Source organism: Ruditapes philippinarum, unplaced genomic scaffold (genome assembly GCF_026571515.1).
Source record: "Ruditapes philippinarum isolate M1 unplaced genomic scaffold, ASM2657151v2 ctg1750_1_1_1_1, whole genome shotgun sequence".
Taxonomy (NCBI): Eukaryota; Metazoa; Mollusca; class Bivalvia; order Venerida; family Veneridae; genus Ruditapes; species Ruditapes philippinarum.
Genome location: NW_026856818.1, coordinates 99,316 through 124,151, shown reverse-complemented (window position 1 = coordinate 124,151; position 24,836 = coordinate 99,316). Strand labels below are relative to the sequence as shown.

At 33.9% G+C, this 24,836-nt stretch overlaps 2 protein-coding genes across 2 annotated transcripts; both read right to left on the bottom strand.

The window, feature by feature from the left end:
- Positions 1-1,721: 1,721 nt before the first annotated feature.
- LOC132747788 (DBH-like monooxygenase protein 2) lies at positions 1,722-15,267 on the bottom strand. Its single transcript, XM_060737284.1, has 11 exons — positions 15,115-15,267; positions 11,712-11,907; positions 9,043-9,175; positions 8,383-8,481; positions 6,884-7,063; positions 6,079-6,245; positions 5,491-5,734; positions 4,542-4,638; positions 3,809-3,972; positions 2,891-2,978; positions 1,722-2,426 (listed from the first exon to the last, which is right to left on the bottom strand). Exons 1-11 carry the CDS (start codon positions 15,126-15,128, stop codon positions 2,069-2,071), a joined length of 1,740 nt encoding a protein of 579 aa, XP_060593267.1. The 5' UTR covers positions 15,129-15,267; the 3' UTR covers positions 1,722-2,068.
- Positions 15,268-21,578: 6,311 nt separating this feature from the next.
- LOC132747783 (uncharacterized) lies at positions 21,579-24,231 on the bottom strand. The gene is made up of 3 exons (XM_060737279.1): positions 23,764-24,231; positions 22,527-22,665; positions 21,579-22,317 (listed from the first exon to the last, which is right to left on the bottom strand). Exons 2-3 carry the CDS (start codon positions 22,636-22,638, stop codon positions 21,719-21,721), a joined length of 711 nt encoding a protein of 236 aa, XP_060593262.1. The 5' UTR covers positions 22,639-22,665; positions 23,764-24,231; the 3' UTR covers positions 21,579-21,718.
- Between the last annotated feature and the right edge of the window lie 605 nt (positions 24,232-24,836).

Below are 24,836 nucleotides of genomic sequence, written 5' to 3'. Positions count from 1 at the left end.
GCCGGTCCGTGGATCTTTTTGGCATGCTCTACGTACATTATAAATCAAATATGTTTACCAAGGATGCCAAGCGATTGAATAATGCTCGGAATGTGTTCTTGCACATATATATGAATAGATCTATTCAGTTTTATTTAACATTAAATAATTTCTCTTAAAATAAATAGAAAGGGGTTATTTGCTTTAGCACATGATTAGTAAACCTCTATGTGTTTATCTTCTTGTTTTTTAGTGAATATTATGGAGAATATAGAGATTTAGCGTTTATTTGATTTCTTTTTCATAAAATTCTGATGACGTCTCATTTATTTGGGTAAAATTCCATGGACCAATCATTTTCAGTGCAATGTTTCAAGGTTATCTTGAAGACTTTTGGTATCTTGTATGGATTTGATTGTGGACAACACTCTGAAAATAGTCTCAACATCACCTTTTTAACACTTTGAGGGTGGAGGCATGTGAAAAGGACAGAAAAAAGCAGTCCTGACTCTGAACCTTGTGAGACCCCCGAAAGGACTGGAAAATATGACTGAATTCCACCTTTCAGTTTGTTTAGAGTGGGACCTAAGGAAGAAGTGGACAAAGTTTGTGATGTCATTGCTAATGTCTAGTCTATGTAGTTTACTCATAACGTGTTGATGATCCATCCCATCAAATGGCTTGTTGTAACCCATGGCTATGTAATACTAGTACGTCAGAAAGGTATCTTAAATCTTGCATATTGATTGTTTATAGGTAAAATTTAAAGATTTGGTCAATATCGCATGCCTTATTCTGTTTTGTCGATGTAGGAAGAACAAATACAGAAACGTAACTGTGATTATATAGTTACGTATATGCTCTTTACCCCCAGAAACTTAATATTCGTAAAATTCACTGTCACATTGTTTGCGCGAAAGTTTATCTCCGCGAAAACGCAAATCTTACGAAAAACGCGAAATATTTTTGTCGCGAATTCAAAGTTTCTAGGAATACAATATCAGTTGGTTGGCCTTTTCAAGACTGTCATGTATTTTTAGGGAAAAGCTTACAATTTGACACTCACACAACTAGGTTTTAACACGAAGCCATGTTAACATAGGCTTAGAATGTTGTGTCGATTATAAAAGTATATAATATTTGACACTAAAATGTAATAAATCAGTTCGGATGCTACGCATATCAGGGAGAAGGGCTTTATTTCTTGAGTTTCAACTTCTGACCCTTCTTGTACACTGGGCAATTAAGGCACGCTTCAAATAATTTGGTACAAAAGCTTCCTGTTGTAAAGAAGATCTAGAAGAAGATGTGGGTAAGTATTAGAGAAACTTCTTTAAATAGCATTGTGGATATTTGATCGGGACCAGAAACTTTTATAAAACATTTTTAAGTTAATTTACACCATTTTCAGATATGAATTAATTTGGCATGGCTGAATGGTCATGTGGGGTGAGCATATGTTTACAGGACTATGAAAAACTAATCTGGAGACTGAAGAAGACATACCTGAATTAGGGGATTAACAAGTTTGCTCTTGCAGTTGGATCAGTAAATGTTTGAACTTCTTGACTTCAGGTCAGCATGAAAATTATAGACTTTCCTCGTTCTATTTGATTTTAGCTTTTAAGTACACTACACTTTTGGATTTAACTTTTTTTTTAATTTTGAGTAAGTTCTATTACATTTCCTTATTTTGGGCATGAAGTCTGCGAAAACGCAAAAAGAAAGAGGACACATTTCCAAAAATAAAGATATATTTATTGCGATATTCAGTTGGATTTCATATAGGAATGACAAACTAAAAGTAAAGAAAAACAACAACACGATTGACAAGTTTGTGACTTGAAGATTTTGTACATGAAAATATCATCTAAATACATGAATTCACAGACGACTTTCTGATATTCTAAAAAATAATTCAGTATGAATCTAGATATAATAAAATTATATTATTTTTTTTCTACTTAGGTATAATCTTAGCACTGGTAAGTTAAATACGCTTTGTTAACGAAGAGCAGTTTTATCACATGTAGTAATACTCTTATAAATGCAAAATATAGTATTACATTTAGTTATCAGACCACATATACTACCAGAAATAAACCAGTAAAGATGTAACTAACAATGTTACGGTTGAAGACAAATGAATTCCGTGAGCACCATCTATTTCCGGTCTATTCCATCCGTCATTTCCGTTTCCGTTACACTTTTCTCTTTCCAGTTCAGCAGCGCATGAATCCAGTTTGTTATAGTGCTCAAGTAAGGTAACTTTCATTGACTGGTCTTCGGTACTGTCAAGAGACATACCTCGGAACATTTTGTAAAGACCAGGGGCATAGCACGGATGCTGAAAAATTTCCCGCAATATTGGCTTGCATTCTTCCAAACAAAGTCCGACCTTGCAATTCTGTTCCAAGAGCGAATACCGCTCTATATTTTCCGGATCTCTGTGCATGAATTTATATAATGATTAAGATAAAGACATACATGATATAGAAAATGAAAGGCACCATATAACTGACACGCATAATAATTATATGCTAGCTATGCACATTTACATGCGTGAGGAAGCTTACGTCATCTACAGCGACATATAAAGCGAGCACGTGCAAAAATAGCATAAACACGATCACATGACATATATTAGATAACTCTTTTATTTAAACTATTATTTTCGAGTCAAAGTCAGCTGAAAGTACTTTAAAAAAAGAAATAATTTTTTTTTGCCCCTTCTGGGGTTTGAACCCGCACCCCGCCGTTTCAATGCAGTTGGCAGTAGTCCCAGCATATTCTCAAAGCGGAGGTAGTGCATTTTGGGGAATCATAACTTAAAGGAAGATGTTATTCACTCATAAGCTATAAGAATATATATATTTAAGATTTTAGTCATTTTTTTTTTAAATTTACTTACGCTGGGTTTCCAAACTTATTCAGGTCACAGCCGTCCGCATAACCATCTTCCCATTCGCAGGAGTCGATTGTGCCGTGCGAAACGCATTCTATTATAATAAATATAAGTTTCATATACATTTCATTTTGTATAGAAATAATATCAACCTTATTATTGTGCTGTATAGGGTCCTTGGAATGAACCAAACATTTGACTGAACGTTTTTGCGAACATTTTTGTTTTCTACAGAATTTACTTTAGTTCGATTGTATAGGAAGTTTAAAGGTTATAGACACACTGTCGAATCCGTTCCTGGAACCAACCAGTACTGAGAAATGAGTTTAATGTTTCTCGCCCCAGGAAACAACGACTTGTCCCTGACTGGATTTGAACCCATGCGGCTAGCGATCATTAGACTGGTCAGGCACGTTAACCACTCGGGCATGCCGCCACAAGTTCTCAAACGGTTTTGTTACATTAAACAAAATAGAAGTTTTACAAATACTAGTTGTCGTTACATGACCCATCCATTCTTGTTTCATAGCATACTCACGTCAAATGGCCACAGCTACACCGAAAGGAACGTTATGTAATTATCTTACAGGTCCATTATGTCCCAGAAATGCTTTTATTTTTTATCCTTAAAGTTACTCATTGGCCAATTCCCTGAATTTTTTTCATCGGTTGCTTTCTTGACTATAAGTACAGTTACAGTGAACTATGGTATCTTGTATGGAAGTCAAAAAAGTACTTTGCTTACATTTTGCTACTTTAGTGCCAAATATTTCACATTTATCGCTTTTGTCATCAGGTAACAAGCACCTAACATTCTCTAAAGCCATAATTGAAACATTATAGAAATCATTTTTACGGTTTTTAAGAATTGAAATTGAATTTGTTTATGAGGCATAATGTGCCTTTAACTGCCGATGTACGCACCTTGTCCCATCCAGTTTTCTTTCGGGTAGTACATTAGGAATGCAAAGCACATTTCGTCGTTGGTAGCCTCCCCCATAAACGTCGTCTTTGTGCGAGAAGTTGACTTGAAATCACACCGTAACTTAAGTTCCATACCAGGTTCCATTTCGACTGGCTCGTCAAATCTTTATTTTGAAAAAAAGAAAGAAAAAGAAATCACGTCATTAGTAATATGAAATTAGACAAAAGTCGATTAAAATAAAATAAGGCAAACCTATGAATTGGGAATTCGATTAAAATAATCGTTCATTTTTATTTTACATGTTCTGTTTTGAAGGTTTCATGCGTTATTTCATTACCCTCCTCCGTTTTCACTCGTAACACCTCAAAGATTAAATTGCGATCGTTCAGTTATCGGAATACTCAGCCTATTATTATAGAGTTACATTGAAAATGACAGCGCCCTATCAGATATGGCACTTGAAATTTCACTGATTGGTATAGAAGTCAATATATATTTTAATTGTTTTCTTTATTTGATTTCCTTTTAAATATATACTTGTTGTCTAAAGCCGGACAAGCCAAAGCCCGGGCCTCGGTCTTTGACTTCCTGCGTAAAAATGAGAAAAATCATCTCACTTTTTAGATATAGATTAATAGTTATATTATTTTGTACTTTCGATCAACCTCTTATAAAATTTGGAAATACTTCGAATCTAGCCTTTAAATATAGAAACATATTGGTTGAACTTACATGTAGAACTCTGGACTATCATAACTGTAGTTTGGATCATCAGCTAGAACGTGTATTTTGTTGTCCCTTGTAACCAGGCTGGATAACGCTGATTTACCTGGTAAAGAATATAAAATAATATAAAAATTGGGAGTAACACGTGCTCTTTACTGTCTTAAGTAACCGGGTTGGATACCGAAGATTTACCTAGTTAAGATTATTAACAAGAGAGCCAAGATGGCCCTGGATCGCTCACCTGACCAATCGAACTCATCAGAGAAATTACTTAGGCAAACATCCTGACCAAGTTTGATGACAATTCAGTCAAAATTGTGACCACTAGTGTGTTAACAAGGTTTTTCCATATTTGGGCAGTGTGACCTAGTTTTTGACCCCAGGTGACACATATTCGAATCATCAAAACAAACTTTCAGACCAATTTTCAGAATATTTGGATAACAACTTACAGTATCCACTACAGCGTTAACAAGATTTTTCTATTTTTAGCTCCTGTGACCTAGTTTTTCATCAGAGATGACCCATGTTTGAACTCATTCGATCAATTTACTAGGCAATCATCCTGAGACAGATTGATGACAATTGAGTCAAAAATGTGACCACTAGTGTGTTAACAAGGTTTTTCCATATTTGGGCAGTGTGACCTAGTTTTTGATCCCATGTACATGTAACCAATATTCGGACTTGACCAAGAAATCATCAAAACATACGTGCAGACCAATTTTCAGGATATTTGGATAACAACAGTATCCACTAGAGAGTTAACAAGAATTTTCTATTTTTTAGCTCCTGTGACCTACATGTAGTTTTTCATCCGAGCTAACCAATGTTTGAACTCATTCGAGCAATTTACTAGGCAAGCATCATTTTATTTATTTTGGGGGAAGATCAGAAAAAATGACTTTCCGGTGCAATGGAAAGAATGTTTTGGGTTTTAAGGAAAAACATATACCTAGATAATGCATATGGTTGAAAGCCCCCGCAATAAAAATATTTCCGTTCATTTTCTTTCTCGTGCATTCAGAGCTGCACGTGGAGTTGGCGGTGTATAGTTCACGTCCGGGTGGAATTACTAATGACGTTTGACCAATCATCATCATGCCGGCCTCGTATTTGCGAAGATTAGGCGTCATGTGAAGGGTAATACCCGATGAATCCCTGTAATTGTCGACCAACATAGGGTTGTTCCAGTGCATCTGTTGTATTAAAAGATACATAAGAGAAACTGAACTTAGTGAATTGACGAGTTGAATAAAATTTGCAATAATAGTATATGAAAGTTATATTCGGAACAAAAAATTCAAACCTTAGATGTAGTTTGGGAAAATTAAACCCCACAAAAAAGACAAAAATTAAAAGTTTTCAATCAAAGGGTACTGAATTTTTTAACGAGTATGTTGAATAAAATCATAAAGATTCGTCCCCCTTTTCGCTTCAAACCCCTTTTTAAAATTTTACCAAAAGATTAATTATCAATTTGAAAAGAAACTCTATAATTATTTTTTTTTCTACATTAAATTTTATTTCGGAGTCGACAAACCTCGAGCAGAACTGTTTTAAATCCTGTCTTTCCCAACTTGACCCCGGCATCTTCATGGTAACACAAGCCATTACTCCCTACAGCCCAGATAGCCAGTATCTCTTCGCAGCCAGACAATCGGTTCATGAAGCATTTATTAGGGCTACGCATTTCAGGGGTAATTGGTGCTGAAATTAATGTCATGTTATAATTAACGAAGGTGATGTAAACTCCGATAATATTTTTCTTAGTCGTTGGTATGTCTTAAAGGAACTCCACTGAGGGTCAAAAGCCTAAAAAATAAAATTTGAATTTCTTACCTATATCACCTTCAGGGGCACTTAACAGAAACACATACACAAAATAATTAAGAAATTCATTTTGAAAATCGTATTTAATAGACTTAGCACGATTTAAGTAGTGAAAAGCGTTGCAACGTTGTTCAATTTTTGGTCATTTTCCAGAATTAAAGTATTTTCTGGAAAAGCAGAGTTAGCAATTGTTCTGAAATTTTGCACACCAGTTATTGGCTTAGACCTTTATCAAATGGAACATTAATCCAGAAATATTATTTCCAGTCCCGTCATGTCAGTGGAGTCCCTTTGATGCATTGCCCAAATAATCGTTGAAAAGTGGTGAGCCTACATTGCTGCCGCATTATCCTGCTATATGAGCTGTTACACTGAACAAATATTTTAGCCGCTTTTCGGTATTGTACGAAGCCACTAAGGTGACATTTTCAAAAAAGTGTGGAAAATGTCACCTTAGGGGCTCCGTTGTATTGCTATCTATATGCAAACATGATTATATAATCTATTTAACCTACCACTGTCGGTACAGCCGTACAATAAGATGTGGTGCATAACGTCGATGTTTTGAATGTAAGGCTGTGACGCGACAAGATGGTAATCTTTATCGCTAGGGATGTCCATTATCTGGCAAATGTAGGTTGTCTCTTCTGCTGGGACAGCCGTGTCGTCAAGTCGGACTGTGTAACTTTCAATGTCTGTAAATATATAACAATAAGCAATCTAATTAAAATCCGCTCAAAATAATGCTCCGCAATTAGATCTAACCGTAACCAAATACGAACTAGTTTCTGGTGATCTTCAACACAGCCAATCATCAGCGAGCTTTCATAATGTGGTTTCTAAATTTAACCTTGGGAAAAGCAGAACTGAGCAGATAATGATTTTGAGTACAAATATGGCGTTGCCCATAAAGCTGACAGGTAAACTGGCAAAACAATCTGGCCAATTAAAAATATACTCTATTATTTAAAGTTGATTTGTTAAAAATACTTCAAACATTTTTCTTCTCAAAAAAGAAAAAAAGAATCAGCAATTTGTTTAACTTCCACTGATAACGGTATTTAAATACTAGTTTCTTCTAATGCCTATGTAAAACATGGTTTGATTGCATGACTTAAAATAGCTTTCTCGGGAAATCCGAATTATAAAGAAGGTGAAACAGAAACGGTTTCGATCAGATCTACTGAAAAGAGATAAGTAGATCTGAGCTTTAGTCAGATTGTAACAATGAATTATTGTTCAGATAGACAACATCCAAATAGTCGTTCAAGATAACGATCTCTATGCAGCTTGGATAACGATAAAGTACATACATGTATTATATAAAACATGTATATGCTTAACTAACCACCAGTTTAAAAAGATTTTCAATCAAACATTAAAGCAGCATGCCTCCTGATTCATGCCAGTTTTCATGAAAATTTTGAAAATGTATTTAAAATTAAAGAAGTGTGCAGTGAACAAAGTAAGTAATTTACACATTGCTAAAGACTTTTACAATACACATAAATTACCAAAGTGGCCAGAAATATGCAAAATATCCCGTCCTGCATTAGTCACGCTGTAGAAATAAAGTGATAAATTGAGAAATACTGCAAAATTATTACTTGAAACTTTTCTCAAAATCTTAGGTTTGATCTGCATGAAATATTTTGGATCATCTGGAGCCACTCAGCTATAAAGGGAAAGCAAGATGCATGCTCCCTCCGTGTGAATAATTCGAAACCGCGGCTATCTATGGTTGCAAATATGCCAATCAAAGAGAGTCAAACTAACCTTATAAAAGAGCCACCACGGTTTTGTTCCGGCTCGGGTTGCTCCGTTTGCTCGGGCGTAAAAATTTGAAGTTTTGAACACCCATACATTTTAATTTGGCCAAAAACTATGGTGGAAAGGGCTTAACAAAATACATTGGTATGATAAAACAGAACCGTTACATCTCCAATTTTATCTTGTTAGCTTACAATACACATTATATAAGTAAATTATTTGGTAAAAAAGGAAAATTACTGACCTGGGTCGGACAGCGCATCGCATGAGAACTCCGTAGTTGAACAGTCCAAATTCTGGTTTTTATCCCTGCATTCAGCCGAATCGGCTGGCTCACAGAAACCTGGAATATAAGATATATATTTATATATTGTCACTAGTTATTATCATTTATAATACCGTAAGTATACAACGTGGATTTTCATTAGTTAACAATGACGCTGATAACATCGATAAACAAAGGTGTTGCATGTTTTTGTTTTTTTTTTGTTGGTTGTTTTTTTTAATTTTAAATCAAAGACATGATTTATTATGAAGTATAAATTCCTACGTATTTTTTGACATAATTGACAAGTTACTTGTATGAGTAAAACTTGTGTGTAAACCTTTTACACTTGGTAATGTAACCTTTCTAGAATTATAAAAGTGACATCAAATTTGTTGATCTAAATCAGTTTTTGTCATTGTAATTCTCTTATATTTCTTCTCTCTAAAGGTTCCATCGGGAGTTCATAAAACTTATCCCAAAATTTAAAAAGAATGTAAATTGCAGTTCGATAGATTGAGCCTTTAAAATATGAAGCAATAATTAATAATGTAATTTTTGACACAAACAACATTATCAACAACAATAAGAATAACAACAACAGATACTCATTTATAGCCATATGAAAATTTTACACACCAGGATGGGACAATCCTAAGCTTGTTTCAGGGGTCTCCCCTTGTTTCCAGTTGCAATTTGGATCCCCAAGTTCTTCTCCGTTAGTTTTTCCATCCCCATCAGAGTCCATCCTGCAGAGGGACGCTGTCCATGACTGTTATGTTAAAATATGTTTGATTTATTAAACCCTTAAAGGGACTGCACTGAGGTTTTTTGACATGACGGGACTGGAAATAATTTTTTGAGATTATTACTCCATTTGATGTCGATCTATACTAATAACTTATGTGCAAAATTTCAGATCATTAGCTTGCTCCGTTTTTTTTTCTAAAATAATTATTATAATAGTGAAAAATGACCAAAATTGAAAAGCATTTAAACGCTTTTCACTCAAATCGGACTGAGAATAGCACAAACATATGATGTTTAATGTATTTCTTCTATATTTCTTGGTTATTTTCAATTAATATTCTGCTTCTGCTGACAAGTGCTCATGTTTATCTATGTGGAAAATTAAAATTTTATGATTTTAGGCTTATAAACCTCAGTGGAGTTCCTTTAACCTGACGCACAGTGAGCAAAGAAAGTAATTTACACATTACAAACGACCCTTTCAGCAGTCCACGTAAACTACCAAGTAAATCTTTAAGTAGGAAAAGAAAACAGCATCATCATCATCATCATCATCATCATCATCATCATCATCATCATCATCAACAACAACAACAACAACAACAAGAAAAGACACCCCCCAAATACCCCCCAAGCCAAAAACCAAAAGCCAAAAAAAGCCCAAACAACAAAAAACAAAGAAACAAAAAAAAAACTCCTAAAAAGCAAACAACAGAATTACTGGTCAAGAGGACGATTTTCTTTCTTTTAAAGTAGAAAGCGATCTTTGTTTACAAAAGGCTGGTATATTCGGAACATTTTGAGATTAAACGTCAATATTCACCGGGTCACCGGGATCAATTATTATCATTATTTTCAAATTTTTGTTCAATACAGGCGTACAGCTATTTACGGAAAGCTTTTTGTGTAACTGTTTAAATATTTAAATTGTGAAATTAAACACAATGTCAACACCATATGACCTGACTTATATAACTGCTGAATTCTAGAACAGCAAGCACTTTCTATTATACATGTATTACCATATTTATGAAGGTAACTTTTATAGCTTTATTTTAAAATGTTCTCCGGAATTGAAGAGTGGGGTCAAAACATTAAAACTCTTGAAGAAAAAAAGCTATGGAAAAAACAACAATTTAAAAAGGGTTAAAAATGTAAAATGCATGAAATTGTTAAAAAACATATATACATGTAATAATAAAAAAATAAACTAATTAATGAAAATAAAATTAAGATAAATATAATAAAATATATATTATCATTATACTGATAAAATCTATGTTACCCATTATCTCATATACACGCCTTTTAACGCTTTTTTTCACCCCCTCTTTTTGAAGCCTCAAATTGTGAAAAAAATGCCTCATTTAGTTTTTGTTTGAGAAATGTTGTTGAAAAGTGATCACTTTTTTTCGGCGCCACCCCTTAACAAAAAGAAAAATCAGGGGGGTGCCAAAGAACGTTTTGGATTTGTTAGAGGTTAAATATGACCAGGTAATGTATGGTGGCTTATTTGTGCCATTTTCGTGTTTTCGCCCCGAGACCCCGCCAAAAAAATATGATTTCTGGCAATTTTGAGATGTCCCCTCGTTGCCATTGTAAAAGGAAATTTAAGACTGAGCATGCCGTTACAAAGGCAATGGTCCAGTTAACATGTTCGCTAAATTTGATCAGTATTGAAACATTTCTTGATAGTTTTATGGCAATTTAAACTTGTGACGGGAGGCTTTTCAATGAAAACAGCCATTTTTCGCAAAATGCTCTTGCGGTTATAGGTTAAATTAAAAATAAATTTATTAAATAAAGGTTTAAAAGGTCAAACAGTTTTATGTAATTCCCATTGCATTTTTCCGTTGTTTTTATCAATACATGTATGACCTTAAATATTGAAAGAAACCACTAGCAACAGAAACATATTCGAAGGCATTGGTTAAGGTGACCTAAGGAATTTAGTTTAATTATATTTCATTGCTCTTTGAATACAATATAAAAATATTATTTTTACATAACAACAATTTAAACAAAGGGCAAAAGGGTTGAACCTCAGGATTCATACCCATACAAGCGACAACGAAAATGAAAATAAATTCTACGGAACATATTTGAATGTGAATATGATAAGTTACAACACGTGCTTTAATAAATATGTTGTATCATAGTTTGGGGACCTTTCTGTTGAAAAAGTGTCGGAGTTAAATCGTATACATATACATGCACAGTGCGGTAACTGGAGTGCAGGTATCAGTTACCCGCACTCCAAATAATGCCCGTTTATGGTTCATTTTTGCTGGGGTTTACTTATTGTGACGGTAGAGAAAGGGAAAGGGGCAGAAATATCATATTCAAATGCTCGTTCATTGGTTAATTTTTTTCTGGGGTTTCATATTATGACAACAGGGAACGTGCTGTCATGTTTGACTATGATACAAAAGAGAAAGAACACCAAAACACTCGGCAATCTGATTTATACTCGGGGGCTACACCCCCTCGTACAAATCAGATAGCCTCGTGTTTCGGTGCTCTTTCTATTACTTAAAGTCCTATGTATGTGAACTTACATATCCATTTGCTTTAAAGTCCAAGCCAAACGAGTTTCTTTCACCACCGCCGAGTTTGGCAAAATGCCCGACTCCCTGCCATAGGTGATTTGGATTGCACGGACTTGGTACGTTCTCGCCGTTTGGAATGTTTGACTGAAAAGTTTTGTAACATGATCCCATATGGAGCAAGCCGAGGACCAGCAGTAACTGGAAGCTAAAAATAGAAATTTACAAATTATCTGTAAAAATAGGGCAACAAAAAGCGCTGGTTACAGTATCAAAGGAACTTTCGGATGTATTCATCTGACTTACTCGAAACATGCAGGATGTTTATAACTGTGAAAAAAAGAAAGTAAATGAAATTCTGCCAATCTTACAATCATACCAATTATGGTTTTATCTCGCTAGACAGAGTTACCGTTCCTTATCACTGCATATCTGACTATGATCTCAACTCTAGGCAGAGTAACCGTTCTTTATCTGGGTGTTTCACAATCACACTAATGGTCTTTTTTTCTCTACACAGAGTTACCGTTCGTTATCACTGCGGTCTATCTGGATGTTTCACAATCACACCAATGGTCTTAGTTCTACGCAGAGTTACCGTTCCTTATCTACATGTTTCATAATCACACTAATCTAATTATCTCTACGCAGAGTTACCGTTCGTTATTATTGCAGATATGTCTGGATGTTTCACAATCACACCAATTTCATATGTTAAGATGTGATTATCTAATTAATCGCAACTTTTCGATCATTTTCATAAAATTTTTGACTAAGAGAACAAGGAGGTTATCCGAAATAATTTGATAACTAACAAAGACCGATAATTCAGGGTAGGGATGATTAAATTCATTTTATTGATTTTTAAGGACACTTCGCTCATCTTGAATTGTTTAATTAATTCAAATTAAGTCCATGTCGGGTGTGTCATTTGTTAAAGGGATATCACTGAGGTTTCTTGACACGAAGGGACTGTATTTCGTTTTAGATTTATATAACATTTGATGTAGGTATGGACCAATGAATTTCAGATCATTCGCTAATTCGCGCTTTTTTCAGAATAACTATTTAAATATTTAAAGATGAACAATGCTCATCCTTAGAAATTTATTGAAATCTATGATATTCTGATTGAATATATTTAATTCGGATAAAAGAATGAATAAACTATGAATGGGAATCTGCGTTCCCTATTTCAGGTCAAGTAAAGTTGGTCTTTTTTAAACAAAATGCCAGTTTTTTGGGTAATTTTTAATTCACTATATTCTTATTATGATCACCTAAGTGTGTAAAGTTTAAAACATAACTTATCTACTTTGTTTGAATTCAAAACATGTTTATTTTATATTTATAACGAGACTGTGTATCCATTGTCAATATTTTCTAATATCAATTTTGAGCATAGTACATCTTTAAGAAAATTACCCAAAGATTGATAAACGGTTCTACTCAAATCTGATTAAGATTTACACAAAATATGATTAAACAATTGAACTTTAGTACATTTCTTTATTTCTCTGTTGAATATCCTTTCGTTTACACCGCCTCAGCTGATCTATGCAACAGATTTAAATGCTCTGTTTTGAAACAAATTAAAAATGAACCCCGTCATTACAAAACCAACATAATGGGTTTGCTACCAGCATGGATCCAGACCAGCCTGCGCCTCCGCGCAGTCTGATCAGGATCCATGCTGTTCACTATCAGTTTCTCTACTTGTAATAGGGTTTGTAAGCGAACAACATGGATCCTGATCAGACTGCGCGGAGGCGCAGGCTGGTCTGGATCCATGCTGTTCGCAAACCCATTGTGTTGGTTTTGTCATGACGCGGCTCAAATGTTTTGTTTTGAGGTTTTTGGACGTCAGCGTAGTTTCTTGATATTAATTTTTTTAAGTTACGGTTTTTGAGTTGTAGAGTTTTTAATATAAAATAAAATTAAGTACAAATCATTAAAAGACAGTAAGTTTTCACATTTTTAATCAATTAAAGGCATATTATGCCTAAGAAATAATTTTTTTTATTTTACTTTAGAAATGTCAAACTTGTGTTTAATTATGTTTTAACAATCGATTAAGAACGTGTTTAACAGTTGAAGAAAGTAGCACTGAACGCACAGTTATTCGTCGTAAATGTAGCAGAGTATAAACAAAGAAGTATTTTTAATTCCATACCAAATACTACTGCATGTATTAATATACCAATGGCCGCCGAACAGTGCAATAGAATGAAATGAGTAAGTTTTTGGAAACTGCAACAAGATGCAAGAAATTAAAAGTTTTTGAAAAAGATACTGTTTTGAAAATGTTAGATGCTTGTTACCTGAAGCACGTAGTGATCAAAGTAACATTATTTGTCATAAATGTATCAAAATGTAAACAAATAAAATTGTAGTATTTTGGCTTCCATTCAAAATACTAGTTTCACTAACGGTCATAAAGCAACCGACGAACAATATGGTTCAAGTGACTGTCTAATGATAAAATGTTTGTATACTATAAATGTACGACAAAATTAAATAGCTTTTGAGAAATAAAGAAAAAGCATTTCTGATGCATAATTGGCCTTTAATGTCGCGTATATGATTTGTTATATTATGAAAAATGGAGTTCGAAAAATATATATTCTTCTTATATAACACACTGAAGTGTGCCTAATGTTTTTGCAAGTAATCGATAAAAAATCGATGTTATTGTTAATTAAAGGCCCATTATGCCTCAGAAATGCGTTTATCTTTATTTCTCAAAAGCTATTTAATTTTGTCTCATTATAGTACAGTTACCTGGACCATATTGTTCGTCGGTTACTTTTTGGACGTTAGTAAAATTATTATTTTGAATGGAAGCCAAAATACTAAATTTTTATTTGTACTTTGTTTACATTTTGATACATTTATGACAAATAATTTCACATTGATCACTACTTTCTTCAGGTAACAAGCATCTAACATTTTCTAAAAGCATCTAACATTTTCTAAACATTATAAAACTCATGATTGCCCTTTCTTAAGAATAAAAAAAATCATACTTTCTAAACACTATAAATTTCTTGTTTTCCCTTTCTTAAGAAGATTAAAAAAAAATTTTTTAGGCATAATGTGCCTTTAAGAATTGAATTATTTAAGAAATGATATCATTGTTACATAAAATAAGATGTAAAGTGCTAGGAAGTTCTAAGATTAAAGTAAGTTTAGCAGTATAGCAAACCGTGGAGAAAATAATTTAAAATAACGTCATCAATAATTTCTAAATGACATAGAATTAAAACAGTTTGAACAAATACAAACAGTTCTAAGATCAGCCTTACTTAAAAAAATAGCATTAAAACCAGTTTAATCAAATGTACGAACAAATAAGTTACATAAGTTATTTACGTACATAACACTTATTACATTGAAAAACTATTTTCCCACTAACCTTTTGTAAGCCATTTTCCTGACCAAATTATTTATAGGTGGTTGAATAGATTTGAAACTGTCGGCAGAATGCCTTAATACCTACCGTCACGCTCTATGGAGCGCAACTATTTCTGCACAGTGTGCGCTATATTTTGACCTTCTCTTTTTTAAGACTGCTGTTTTGTATGCTACTTTTTGCACTTATCGAGTTTTGAAATTTTGAATCATATGACTCTTAATATATGGAGTTTTTTGTTGATTGTAAATGTATTTGTGTTAATAGGGCATTTGTTTAGCCTTACCTCAAACGCACATGATCATGTGTTTACCTTAGTCATTGAACTTTCCCTAAAGTATTTATTTATGTTCCTGTATAATCCATACATCTTTTCCGCAAACACAAATTTAAGAAGTTCAAAAATAAACTTCAAATCTTGTTTTATCTAAACGTTTAATACTGCAGATTGCATTTAGAGTGATGCCAGTTTGTTGTTGTTGTTTTGATTTTTTGTTGTTTTTTTCTTTGTGTAAATTAGATACTATTTAAAAAAAGTATTAAAAGATTGTTTTGTGAGTGAAGAGAGAAAAATAAAGTTATTTTAGCTAGCACATGGCAATAACAGTCTATATAACAGGTCGAAAATGTGTCACATTATACTAAAATAGTTCCTTTTTCCGTTTGTAACGGGTTAGAAATATTGTGATTCAGGCCACAGACACTTTGATGTGGAGCCAAAAACGCCTGAAAGTTCAAATCAACGTGTTCGGAAAAGTAAACCCACAAAATAATCTTTATTTTGATTCAACTCTATGCACATATTTTATAACTTTTTCGGAAATATTTAAGCACGATTTCTGTGTAATAAGTAAGTATTATAATTGTAATTTTGTATAATGACAGGTATCAAAACTTAGAATATTTAAAGCTTTTTCGTTTTGCTTTTGCATTAATGTCCATCGACTTTATTTGAGCCGTGTCACGACAAATCCAACATAGTGGGTTTGCGACCAGCATGGATCATGATCAAGACCAGCCTGCGCATCCGCGTAGTCTGATCAGGATCCATGCTATTCGTTATCAGTTTCTCTACTTGTAATAGGGTTTGTAAGCGAACAGCATGGATCCTGATCAGACTGCGCGGATGCAAACCCACTATATTAATTTTGTCATGACACAGCTCATTTAAATTTCTTTTCCCTTTCAAATAATGATTTTTTCCAGTGCTTGTTCTCTGTCAACAATACTGTTGATCATTAAACCGAATTAATTTCAGTTTGCATGAAAGCTGGGTTTGTCAACTTCGGATTTATAAACGCGAGGTTGTAAAATAGCTCGAAAATTTATTATTACACATAGGTGGTGTCAAAATTTCAGTACAATCGTATTATAATTGAGTTTTTGTACCCGTTTAAACGGCTTTTATTCGGTTAAGGAAATAAGCTTTGTCACGAAAGTGTGAAACTGTCCTTTAGGGTAAATCAATTCGACTATAGTTAGAAAATGAAAGAAAATTACCCCCACATTTTGCCTTTGTTATTGGTTTTACTCATCGGACATGTAAAAATACCAAGGTCGGGCTCTAAAACCGGACAACACTTCTGTTGTATGTCTGAACCCCGAAAATATCAATTTGCCCTTCACGTGGCAAATATGGGCATTTTAAGAAACGAATGAATAACTTTATAGTGCTATATAGATCTTTTGTGGTATATAAGGAAGCATTTGTTTCTCTGTACAGTAATTTCTGAATCAGTTACCAAACAAACCAACAAATAAACATATATATCATAAATGACATTGACATATACCGTGATGTAGTTTATTGAGATATATCGTGATATCATGATGTGATGCATCGTGATGTCATAATGTGATATCGTGATGTCTGATATATCGTGATATCGTGAGATTTATTTTATTCTTTATTTTAGTCTCATTAATGTTATACAGTATATACAACATATCATACATAAAATGCATAATTAAAAATACGACACATTGTCACTCTCTACAGAGTTATAAGTGACTTTGTATATGTTAATATCATAATTACAAGTAAAATCGTTATAATTACACCATTGAAATGAAGAATTAAAATTTACATATTATAGTAAATATAATATTTACACCTGTATGGGACATTCATGATTGTATATTGTATGCCCTAGTCATGTTCTGGATAAGTTTAAGTAAGAACATGGATGTAATTTATGAATGTATCGTGATATCACGGTGTCCTGATGTGGCGAACTTCGTGATATCGTGATCTGATGTGATATGTAGATGTGATGTAAGGAATAAAATAAACAAAACAAAACAAAGAGCTATAAAATACTCAGATGATGTTATTATGTAAATAACAAAGAATGACACTTTTACAAATTATATCTTTCTTTCCCTAAAAAAACTACGATGGTCTGTTAAGTCATTATCTATATAATGCAGTATATATGCGTATATGATTAAATATTGACATTTAAAAATGGATATGTCTAAATAACATTCCCGTTAAACCTTATACATTTTTAGAACCTCCTTAATGTTAAAACTTTAGAAAAGGCGTATTTTAACTTTTTTAAACGCAGAAGGTCAAAAACAATATCAGGACAGAAGTACAGAAGTACATTATGTTGGAGTAATGAAAGGCTTACCGCTAAATTTTAGGAAAATGCCCATTCAGCTATAATTGTGAAATAGAAAATTGTCATTGCACACAGAGATTTAAAACAACAACAACCTTAACACACAACGACCACCCCCTCCAAAAAAAACAAACAAAAAACACGACAAACAACAACAAGAACATAACAAAAACAACAACAATGACCCCCCACCCGCAAAAAAAAAAAAAAACAAAAAAAACAAAAAACAAAAAAAACAACAACAAAACAAAGAAAACAAAAACAAAACAAAACAAAAAAAAAAACAACAACAAAAAAAAACACAAAAAAAACACAAAAAATAGACAATAATATAACGTAATAATTCACATTTTGAAAGTGTGTGCTTGTTAACCATACAGGATTTAGACAAACAAACAACAACATTTAAAAAAATGATGTTATAAGAACCACACCCTCTACTTGTTACACAGATGGGACTCCAGAGATGTGTATTGTCTTGTGTCGCATGTGGTCCGCAAGTGGTCGCATATACGTCAAATAATAACTAGCTAGACGAGCAGGATTCCGTACTTACATACTACGCCATTTCATTAATTCAAGCGATACATTAAAAGTAGATCTATATTTCATTTTAGCCTTTCCCATACTTGAAAATTCACATGAATAACAAAATGTTTACACAACCGTGTGCTTGTTTGTGGCCTCTACCCGATGCATTTCAATAGATATATAATAATTATTTTATATACATGTATATCCATTGGTTACGTTCAGACATACAAAACGTATATGAAAGTTAGCGAAAGAAAGACAACTAATGCAGTATTGGGTTGATACAATTTCTATAACGATTATCTCCCCTGTCGCTGACGACATGATTATTGCTGATCTTTTACAAGTTTGCTTCTTTAAAAAGAAGCATGCGAGAGGTCTTTTTGCTGCTGTGGAAAATTTGTTTCATTCGAAAATATTTTGGGATATTTTTGCATAACAAACACAATGAATGCTTATAAATTACAATTATTAAACAAAATAGAATTTATTATATATATTGCAATGAAAGTTTGTTTTACATTTCATCTTTTTTAATGTTTTAAAAGATTATATGCCGGAGAAATGGACTTTTTTCTTGGCGCATTAGGGATACTTTTTCTACAAAAAAAAAATTGTAAAATTACTTTATGTAAATTAAATGATATATATCATTTACATTTGTATTTTAAACTAGAAAAAATATATCTATATTAAAAGTATTTTCAAAATAAAAGTTTCTTGTAAAGTTCAATAAGCAAATTTTCGGTCACTGTTTTGTTAAATATAAGGAAGCATTTCCTCTACATTTTCCAAAACGAGTATAAAGTATGTTAATCAAACAAGTTTACATAAAAAATGTTGATATTTGATTGGAATAAACAGTAAATACTGTTATATACTGTTATATACTGTTTATTGGAATAAACAGTATATAAAGCTGCATGCCTCCAACCACAATATTAAAAGAAAATCAAACTTGAGATAAAATTTGTGCCATTTGCGCCAAAAAATCTCCCTTTGCGTTATTTAGATATACCGGTTCAATACACGGTTCACTCGGTCATATAATATGTTTGTTTGTTTCATTGTACGCCTTTTCCAAACAGTATTTTAGTCATATAGGCGGGTAGTTTCCTAACCATCGTTCCTGGAGAGTTACACCAGTACTAGACAACCTTCCTCCGCGCTAAACTAACAAAAAAAGCATCTCCAGGGGATCGAACCCACGCCAGAAAGTTTACTAGATTAAAAGTCATCGACTCTAACCCCTCGACCATTGAGGCGGTATATATAGTGCATGGTGATATTGTAGCTATAATGTTCACTGTTACTATTTATCAGAACATGAAATAGTAAAACGTTATTCAGAAAACAATACGGTAATCGATTTATACAGTTACGGAATGAAACATCCATGCACTTAGTGTTAAGTAACGTAAATGATATTTTCCGATTTTTCTATGTACCGATTTGTTCATTTCGATGTTAATTTTTCGTTTAAGTTAAGCCGTGTTTTGAAACGGGGCATGCGCAAAACAATTTTTGTAGACTGCTCCTAATGCTTTTACGCTTAAAATGATATTCATTCACTGCAAATCAGATACGCAAAAATGGATGCCGCCAGCAATCAGTCTGAACACTATGGAGAGGTCTGATGACCTCTCCAATAAAAGGCCCATTATGCCCCAGAAATGCTTTAATCTTATTTTTATAGTTTCCAACAAGTTACTCAATTGCAAATTACCTAAACTGTCTTCTTCTTCTTTTGCTTTTTGGCAATTAGAACATTAAATTTTATAGTAATTTAGTATTTTGTATGAAAGTCAAAATACCGTTTTATTTACATTTTAACTGCTTTTATGACATATTATTTTACATTAAGCGCTATTTTATTCAGTTAACATGTAACGTGCTCTCAAAGTAGTATTAGCGTTATAAAACTAATGTTTGACCTTTCTCAAGAATTAAATATTTATTTATTTCTGAGGCATAACGTTTTTTTGTTTTTGTTTTTTTTTAATGCGTTTATTTAAGGTCGCCGCCGGAAAGCCCATATGGGCGACCGTACACTCAAGTCGGGCCATCCTAGAGCGTCCCGCCGAGATTTTTTCGTCGATTTTTTTCCAGCTTTTATTGGTGGAGGAAGACCCCATGTGCCCCTCCGGGCATTATTTCAGGCACGAGCGGGCACCCGGGTAGAACCACCGACTTTCGGTAAGCCAGCTGGATGGCTTCCTCACATGAACGATTTCGACCCAAGTGAGGATCGAACCTACAGCGGTGAGGGACCAGTGATCTCAAGTCAGCGACCTAAACCACTCGGCCACAGAGGACCCAAGGAGGCATAACGTGTGTGTGTGTATTTGCGTTTATTTATACTCGCCACCAGTTGCCCATATGGGCGAGTCCTCCAGAAGAGTATTAGTCATTTAGATTTTTGGAGGATAGTGCAATTACAGATACAGAAAGGTGCCCCACTTTCAGAAGCTTCTCCTGGTTCTTTAGCATGCCAAGTGTTTAAGCACCCATACACGGGACCTCGATTTAAAGTCTCATCCGAAAGACTGATTAGTAATTTTAGTTGGCCAGCCCGGGAATCGAACCCACAATGTCGAGATAACAAGTCTCGCGCTCTAACCGATTGAGCTATGCGGGCTGGCTAGGCATAACGTACCTTCACAGTTCAGATATATATAAGCCAATCGGAACATCTCGGCTATCATTCTTATCCAAAGTTTGACGGAAAAAGCCGAGAAGATGCGATAGCGTAAATCATGGTCATGGGGATGGGTTGCATTTTCTTGGTATCCCTCGCACTGCCCTTGGAGTGGGGACGTGTTATATTTCCCACATAGGTCTTGCAATGTCCTTGCATGGAATGGAGCGGGTTACATTTGACTAATACATAAAACAGACACAAGAAACACACAAGTTCAATTTGATAAGTTGGTGTTAGGAAATGGAAGTTTGAAATAAGCCATTTATATCATATTCTTTTTTTCTTCCTTTTTTTATTGCTCTACGTAATGAATGCCGGAAACTGCAACAGAACGGATTACCATAATTATGAGATTCAATGTATTGCGTCAAATTTAGTATAATGAACTTTAAATCAATGAATTCCGTCCGTCCCGCACTCATGCACGCTTATTCTATGTTAAAAAGAAATAAAACACCCAAAATCTGTCATGTTTTCAAATTGAATTAACTTGTCTTGTTTTCAACACGCTAGTTATAAAGTGTAATTACTTATGTGATATATAGCAAACTATGTAGATACTCCGTGAAAATTTTCAGGTCAAAGTCTTGACAAACAAAAAAATATTGAAAAATAAATATTTTTTATTACAAAAATACAAACAGTTTGAAAACATCTTTCACAAATGCATTTCACATACATTGTATGTTTAAACTGATAAAAAAAAGAATCATCAATCAATAGATGTAAGTTATAAAAAAAGCAATTATTTTCCTCTGCGAGCTACTGTTCCAGCGACTGCGCCGACTAATAAAGCACCAAGAAGTCCCTTTGCCAAATCCCCACCGGTTCCTCCAAAAAATCCCCTGTCGTACTGGTTGCCGTAATACGGATATTGTACAGCTTGGTACGGGTAGTGACCGTTATACATCATTTGGTGACCTCTGTAGTACATCGGTTTGTGGTAAACCGGAACCGGATGCATGTAAACCGGAGGATGCATATACATTTGCGCCGCGTGGGCTGGATAATACTGGTTTCCTGTCCAGTACTGGGCATCGAAGTAAGGATACTGTCCATAATAGCTATTATACCCTGCCATTTGATGGGCGGATCCATATTGCTGTGGGTAATATTGGTTATATCCCGGATAATTCCAAAACCCTTGATTTTGATACTGAGGATATTGCTGGTAGTTGGCGTAATGGTATGGCTGACCTGTCCAGTACTGACCATTAACTGGATAAGAACTGTACGAATTTAAGGCGGAAACTGGTAAATAGCCTTTGGCTGCCGGGTGTGGGTAAATATTTGCTCCTGTTGCTGGATAATAAAAGTTCGAGTGTGTTTGTTTAAATGAAGATGCTGAAAAATAAAACAGAGTTTGTCATTAAAAACCAACTAATCTGCAATTTTACATAGAGCTGTTTCCAAGAATAAAATCAAAGCCAAATGAAGCAAATCATTTATCAATTATAAAAATTAATTGATAAAGATTATATATATGAATGTTCAATATAAAAACACACAGACTTTCATCAGTAATGTTAAATATGATTGTAAAAAGGAATTACCACTGTGTCCGGCTACCCCATTAGTAAATCCATTCTGACCATATGTCTGTGACAGTACAGAAGAAATCAGTAGTAGGTATATGATAAATGACTTCTTTTCTTTCGCAGCCATCTTTCAAATATACTCTTGACCTTAAACCTGAAATAAACGATTTAAAAATTGCTATAGGACATATAATATTTTATACAGTCATCCTGAAAAAATATTTTTTTATTATATTAATCACCCTAATGCAAGGTGAAGACACTACTCAAGAAAAAAAAAAAGTTTTATAACCACAAAGACTGGATTAGCGGACAAATCTTTATTCCAGAGATGATAAGTTTCTGACAAAACAACATTAAATATTTTTTAATTCTATTTATATTCATTAAATATTGGATTTTTAAAATTTTAAGCAAATTGACTCAAATTGTGCTAGTTATTCAGTCGAAATCGTGTCTCGGATCTTAGGATTTTCATTGGTCAGTGATCACTTTGTGACGGTTTCTGACCTATCGAATACCCGAGATCTGAGTTTGATCGTAAATAATGTCTTTATATCCTCGGACTTTTGAGGTCGTTGGTTCGATCCGCGGGCAAGGGGAATATTTATACGTGTCAGTTGATCCCGGACATTTAGTCTGGTGGTCATATGACATAAGCGAAACAGACATACTACTATAATCTAGTCAAGACTGTAGTCTAAAACAGGTTTTATTAATTATCTATCATATTATAATTGATTATACTGGGAAACGTACAGTTACAGGAACATAACATTGACACCCCCAACTCCCCCCCCCCCAAAAAAACAAAAAAAAAAAACAACAACAACAACAAAAAAACAACAACAACAACAACAGAAAATAAAGCCCTAAACAACAAAAAAAAATCTAAGGATTGCTGACCGAGTGGGTTCAAACCCTGTCAGGGGCAAGCCGTTGTTTCCTTGAGCAAGAAACTTTACTTTCACTGCTTTGTACTGGTTGGTTCCAGGAACGGATTCGAGAGTGATTAAATAAGCTAATAGCTTCCAACACAATCAAACTAAAATAAATTTGTATAAACCAAAAAAAAAAACAAAAACAAAAACAAAAAAACAACAACCCCCCCCCACAAAAAAAAAAAAACATACAAAAATGATTTGTCAAAATAGAAAACAATTTTAAAATGATTCCAAAGCCATAACAAATACTGCACTTACTTAAGAATTTAAGATAGAACTATGAAGAAGGTTAAAGAATATTTATTTACCTTGATATACTGGCTGCAGACGAATCCTTCTAAACAAACCTTTGTTGGAAAGACTAACTCGACCGAACTCGGGAGTTCCTTTAAATACGATTTTGTCTGACCCAAAACTCTTATCTCATGGAAATCACACAAAATAAATAGTCATAAGAATCGGCCATAATTTCATTCAAAATAATGTGGTTTTAAATGAGTCAGTTTGTATTTATTAGTTTTAATGAATTTTGTATGGTTAATTAAAAATTTATTATTTTACGCGTTTCCTTGCCTATGTGAGTGTTTATCTTTATGAATGTTTCATATTGCCCGAGGTATACCTACTATGACTTTGTCATATCGATCACGTACAAAATTTGATTTTTAAACCGTCTTGAACGTTAAAATTTAGATATATGTGAATAAGCAAATTTCATAGTTACATTAAAATGAATGTTACTCGGTTTGAACGTCAGTATTCACCGTTTAATATGAATATATGTATATACACTAGATTTTCCAGTTTTTTTTTATGATTAATGCTTTCCGATTCAGGTGGAAGTGTTGATATTTTTCAGTCCGGATCACGACAGGCAGTCCGGATCACGACAGGGAGCCACATTGAATTTACCAGAGCACAGTTCAGCCACCGTACTGTTTCTGGGCAGGGTTTTAAGCAGTTTACCAGTGCGCCTTCACTTTCACAAAAAACTAAAACTTCTGTACATGCCAAAGCAGAGGTACAGTGCGAATGACCATAGAAAAGATCTCATGATCAATCACAACGAAAGTGACCTGCACCGTCTGGGAATCGAGCTCTGGTCGCCTGATTCACAGTCCAACTCTCTACCAATGAGCAAACAGGACGGCTGCTTTCTGATTCATTTATTCCCACATCCCACACATGTGTTGTTACCGTTTGAATTTCATCCAAGAGTATCTTAATACGATCAATATCTTCTTCAACCATTATTACTTTAAGTATTTTGAATAAACTGTCATCCAAAGAATGTGCTGTAAAACTGCCCTTAGGACCAAGGTTTGATGCTGTTTGAACGAGATGTCTGTTTTTTTCAACAGCCTCGTCGAAACATGTTATA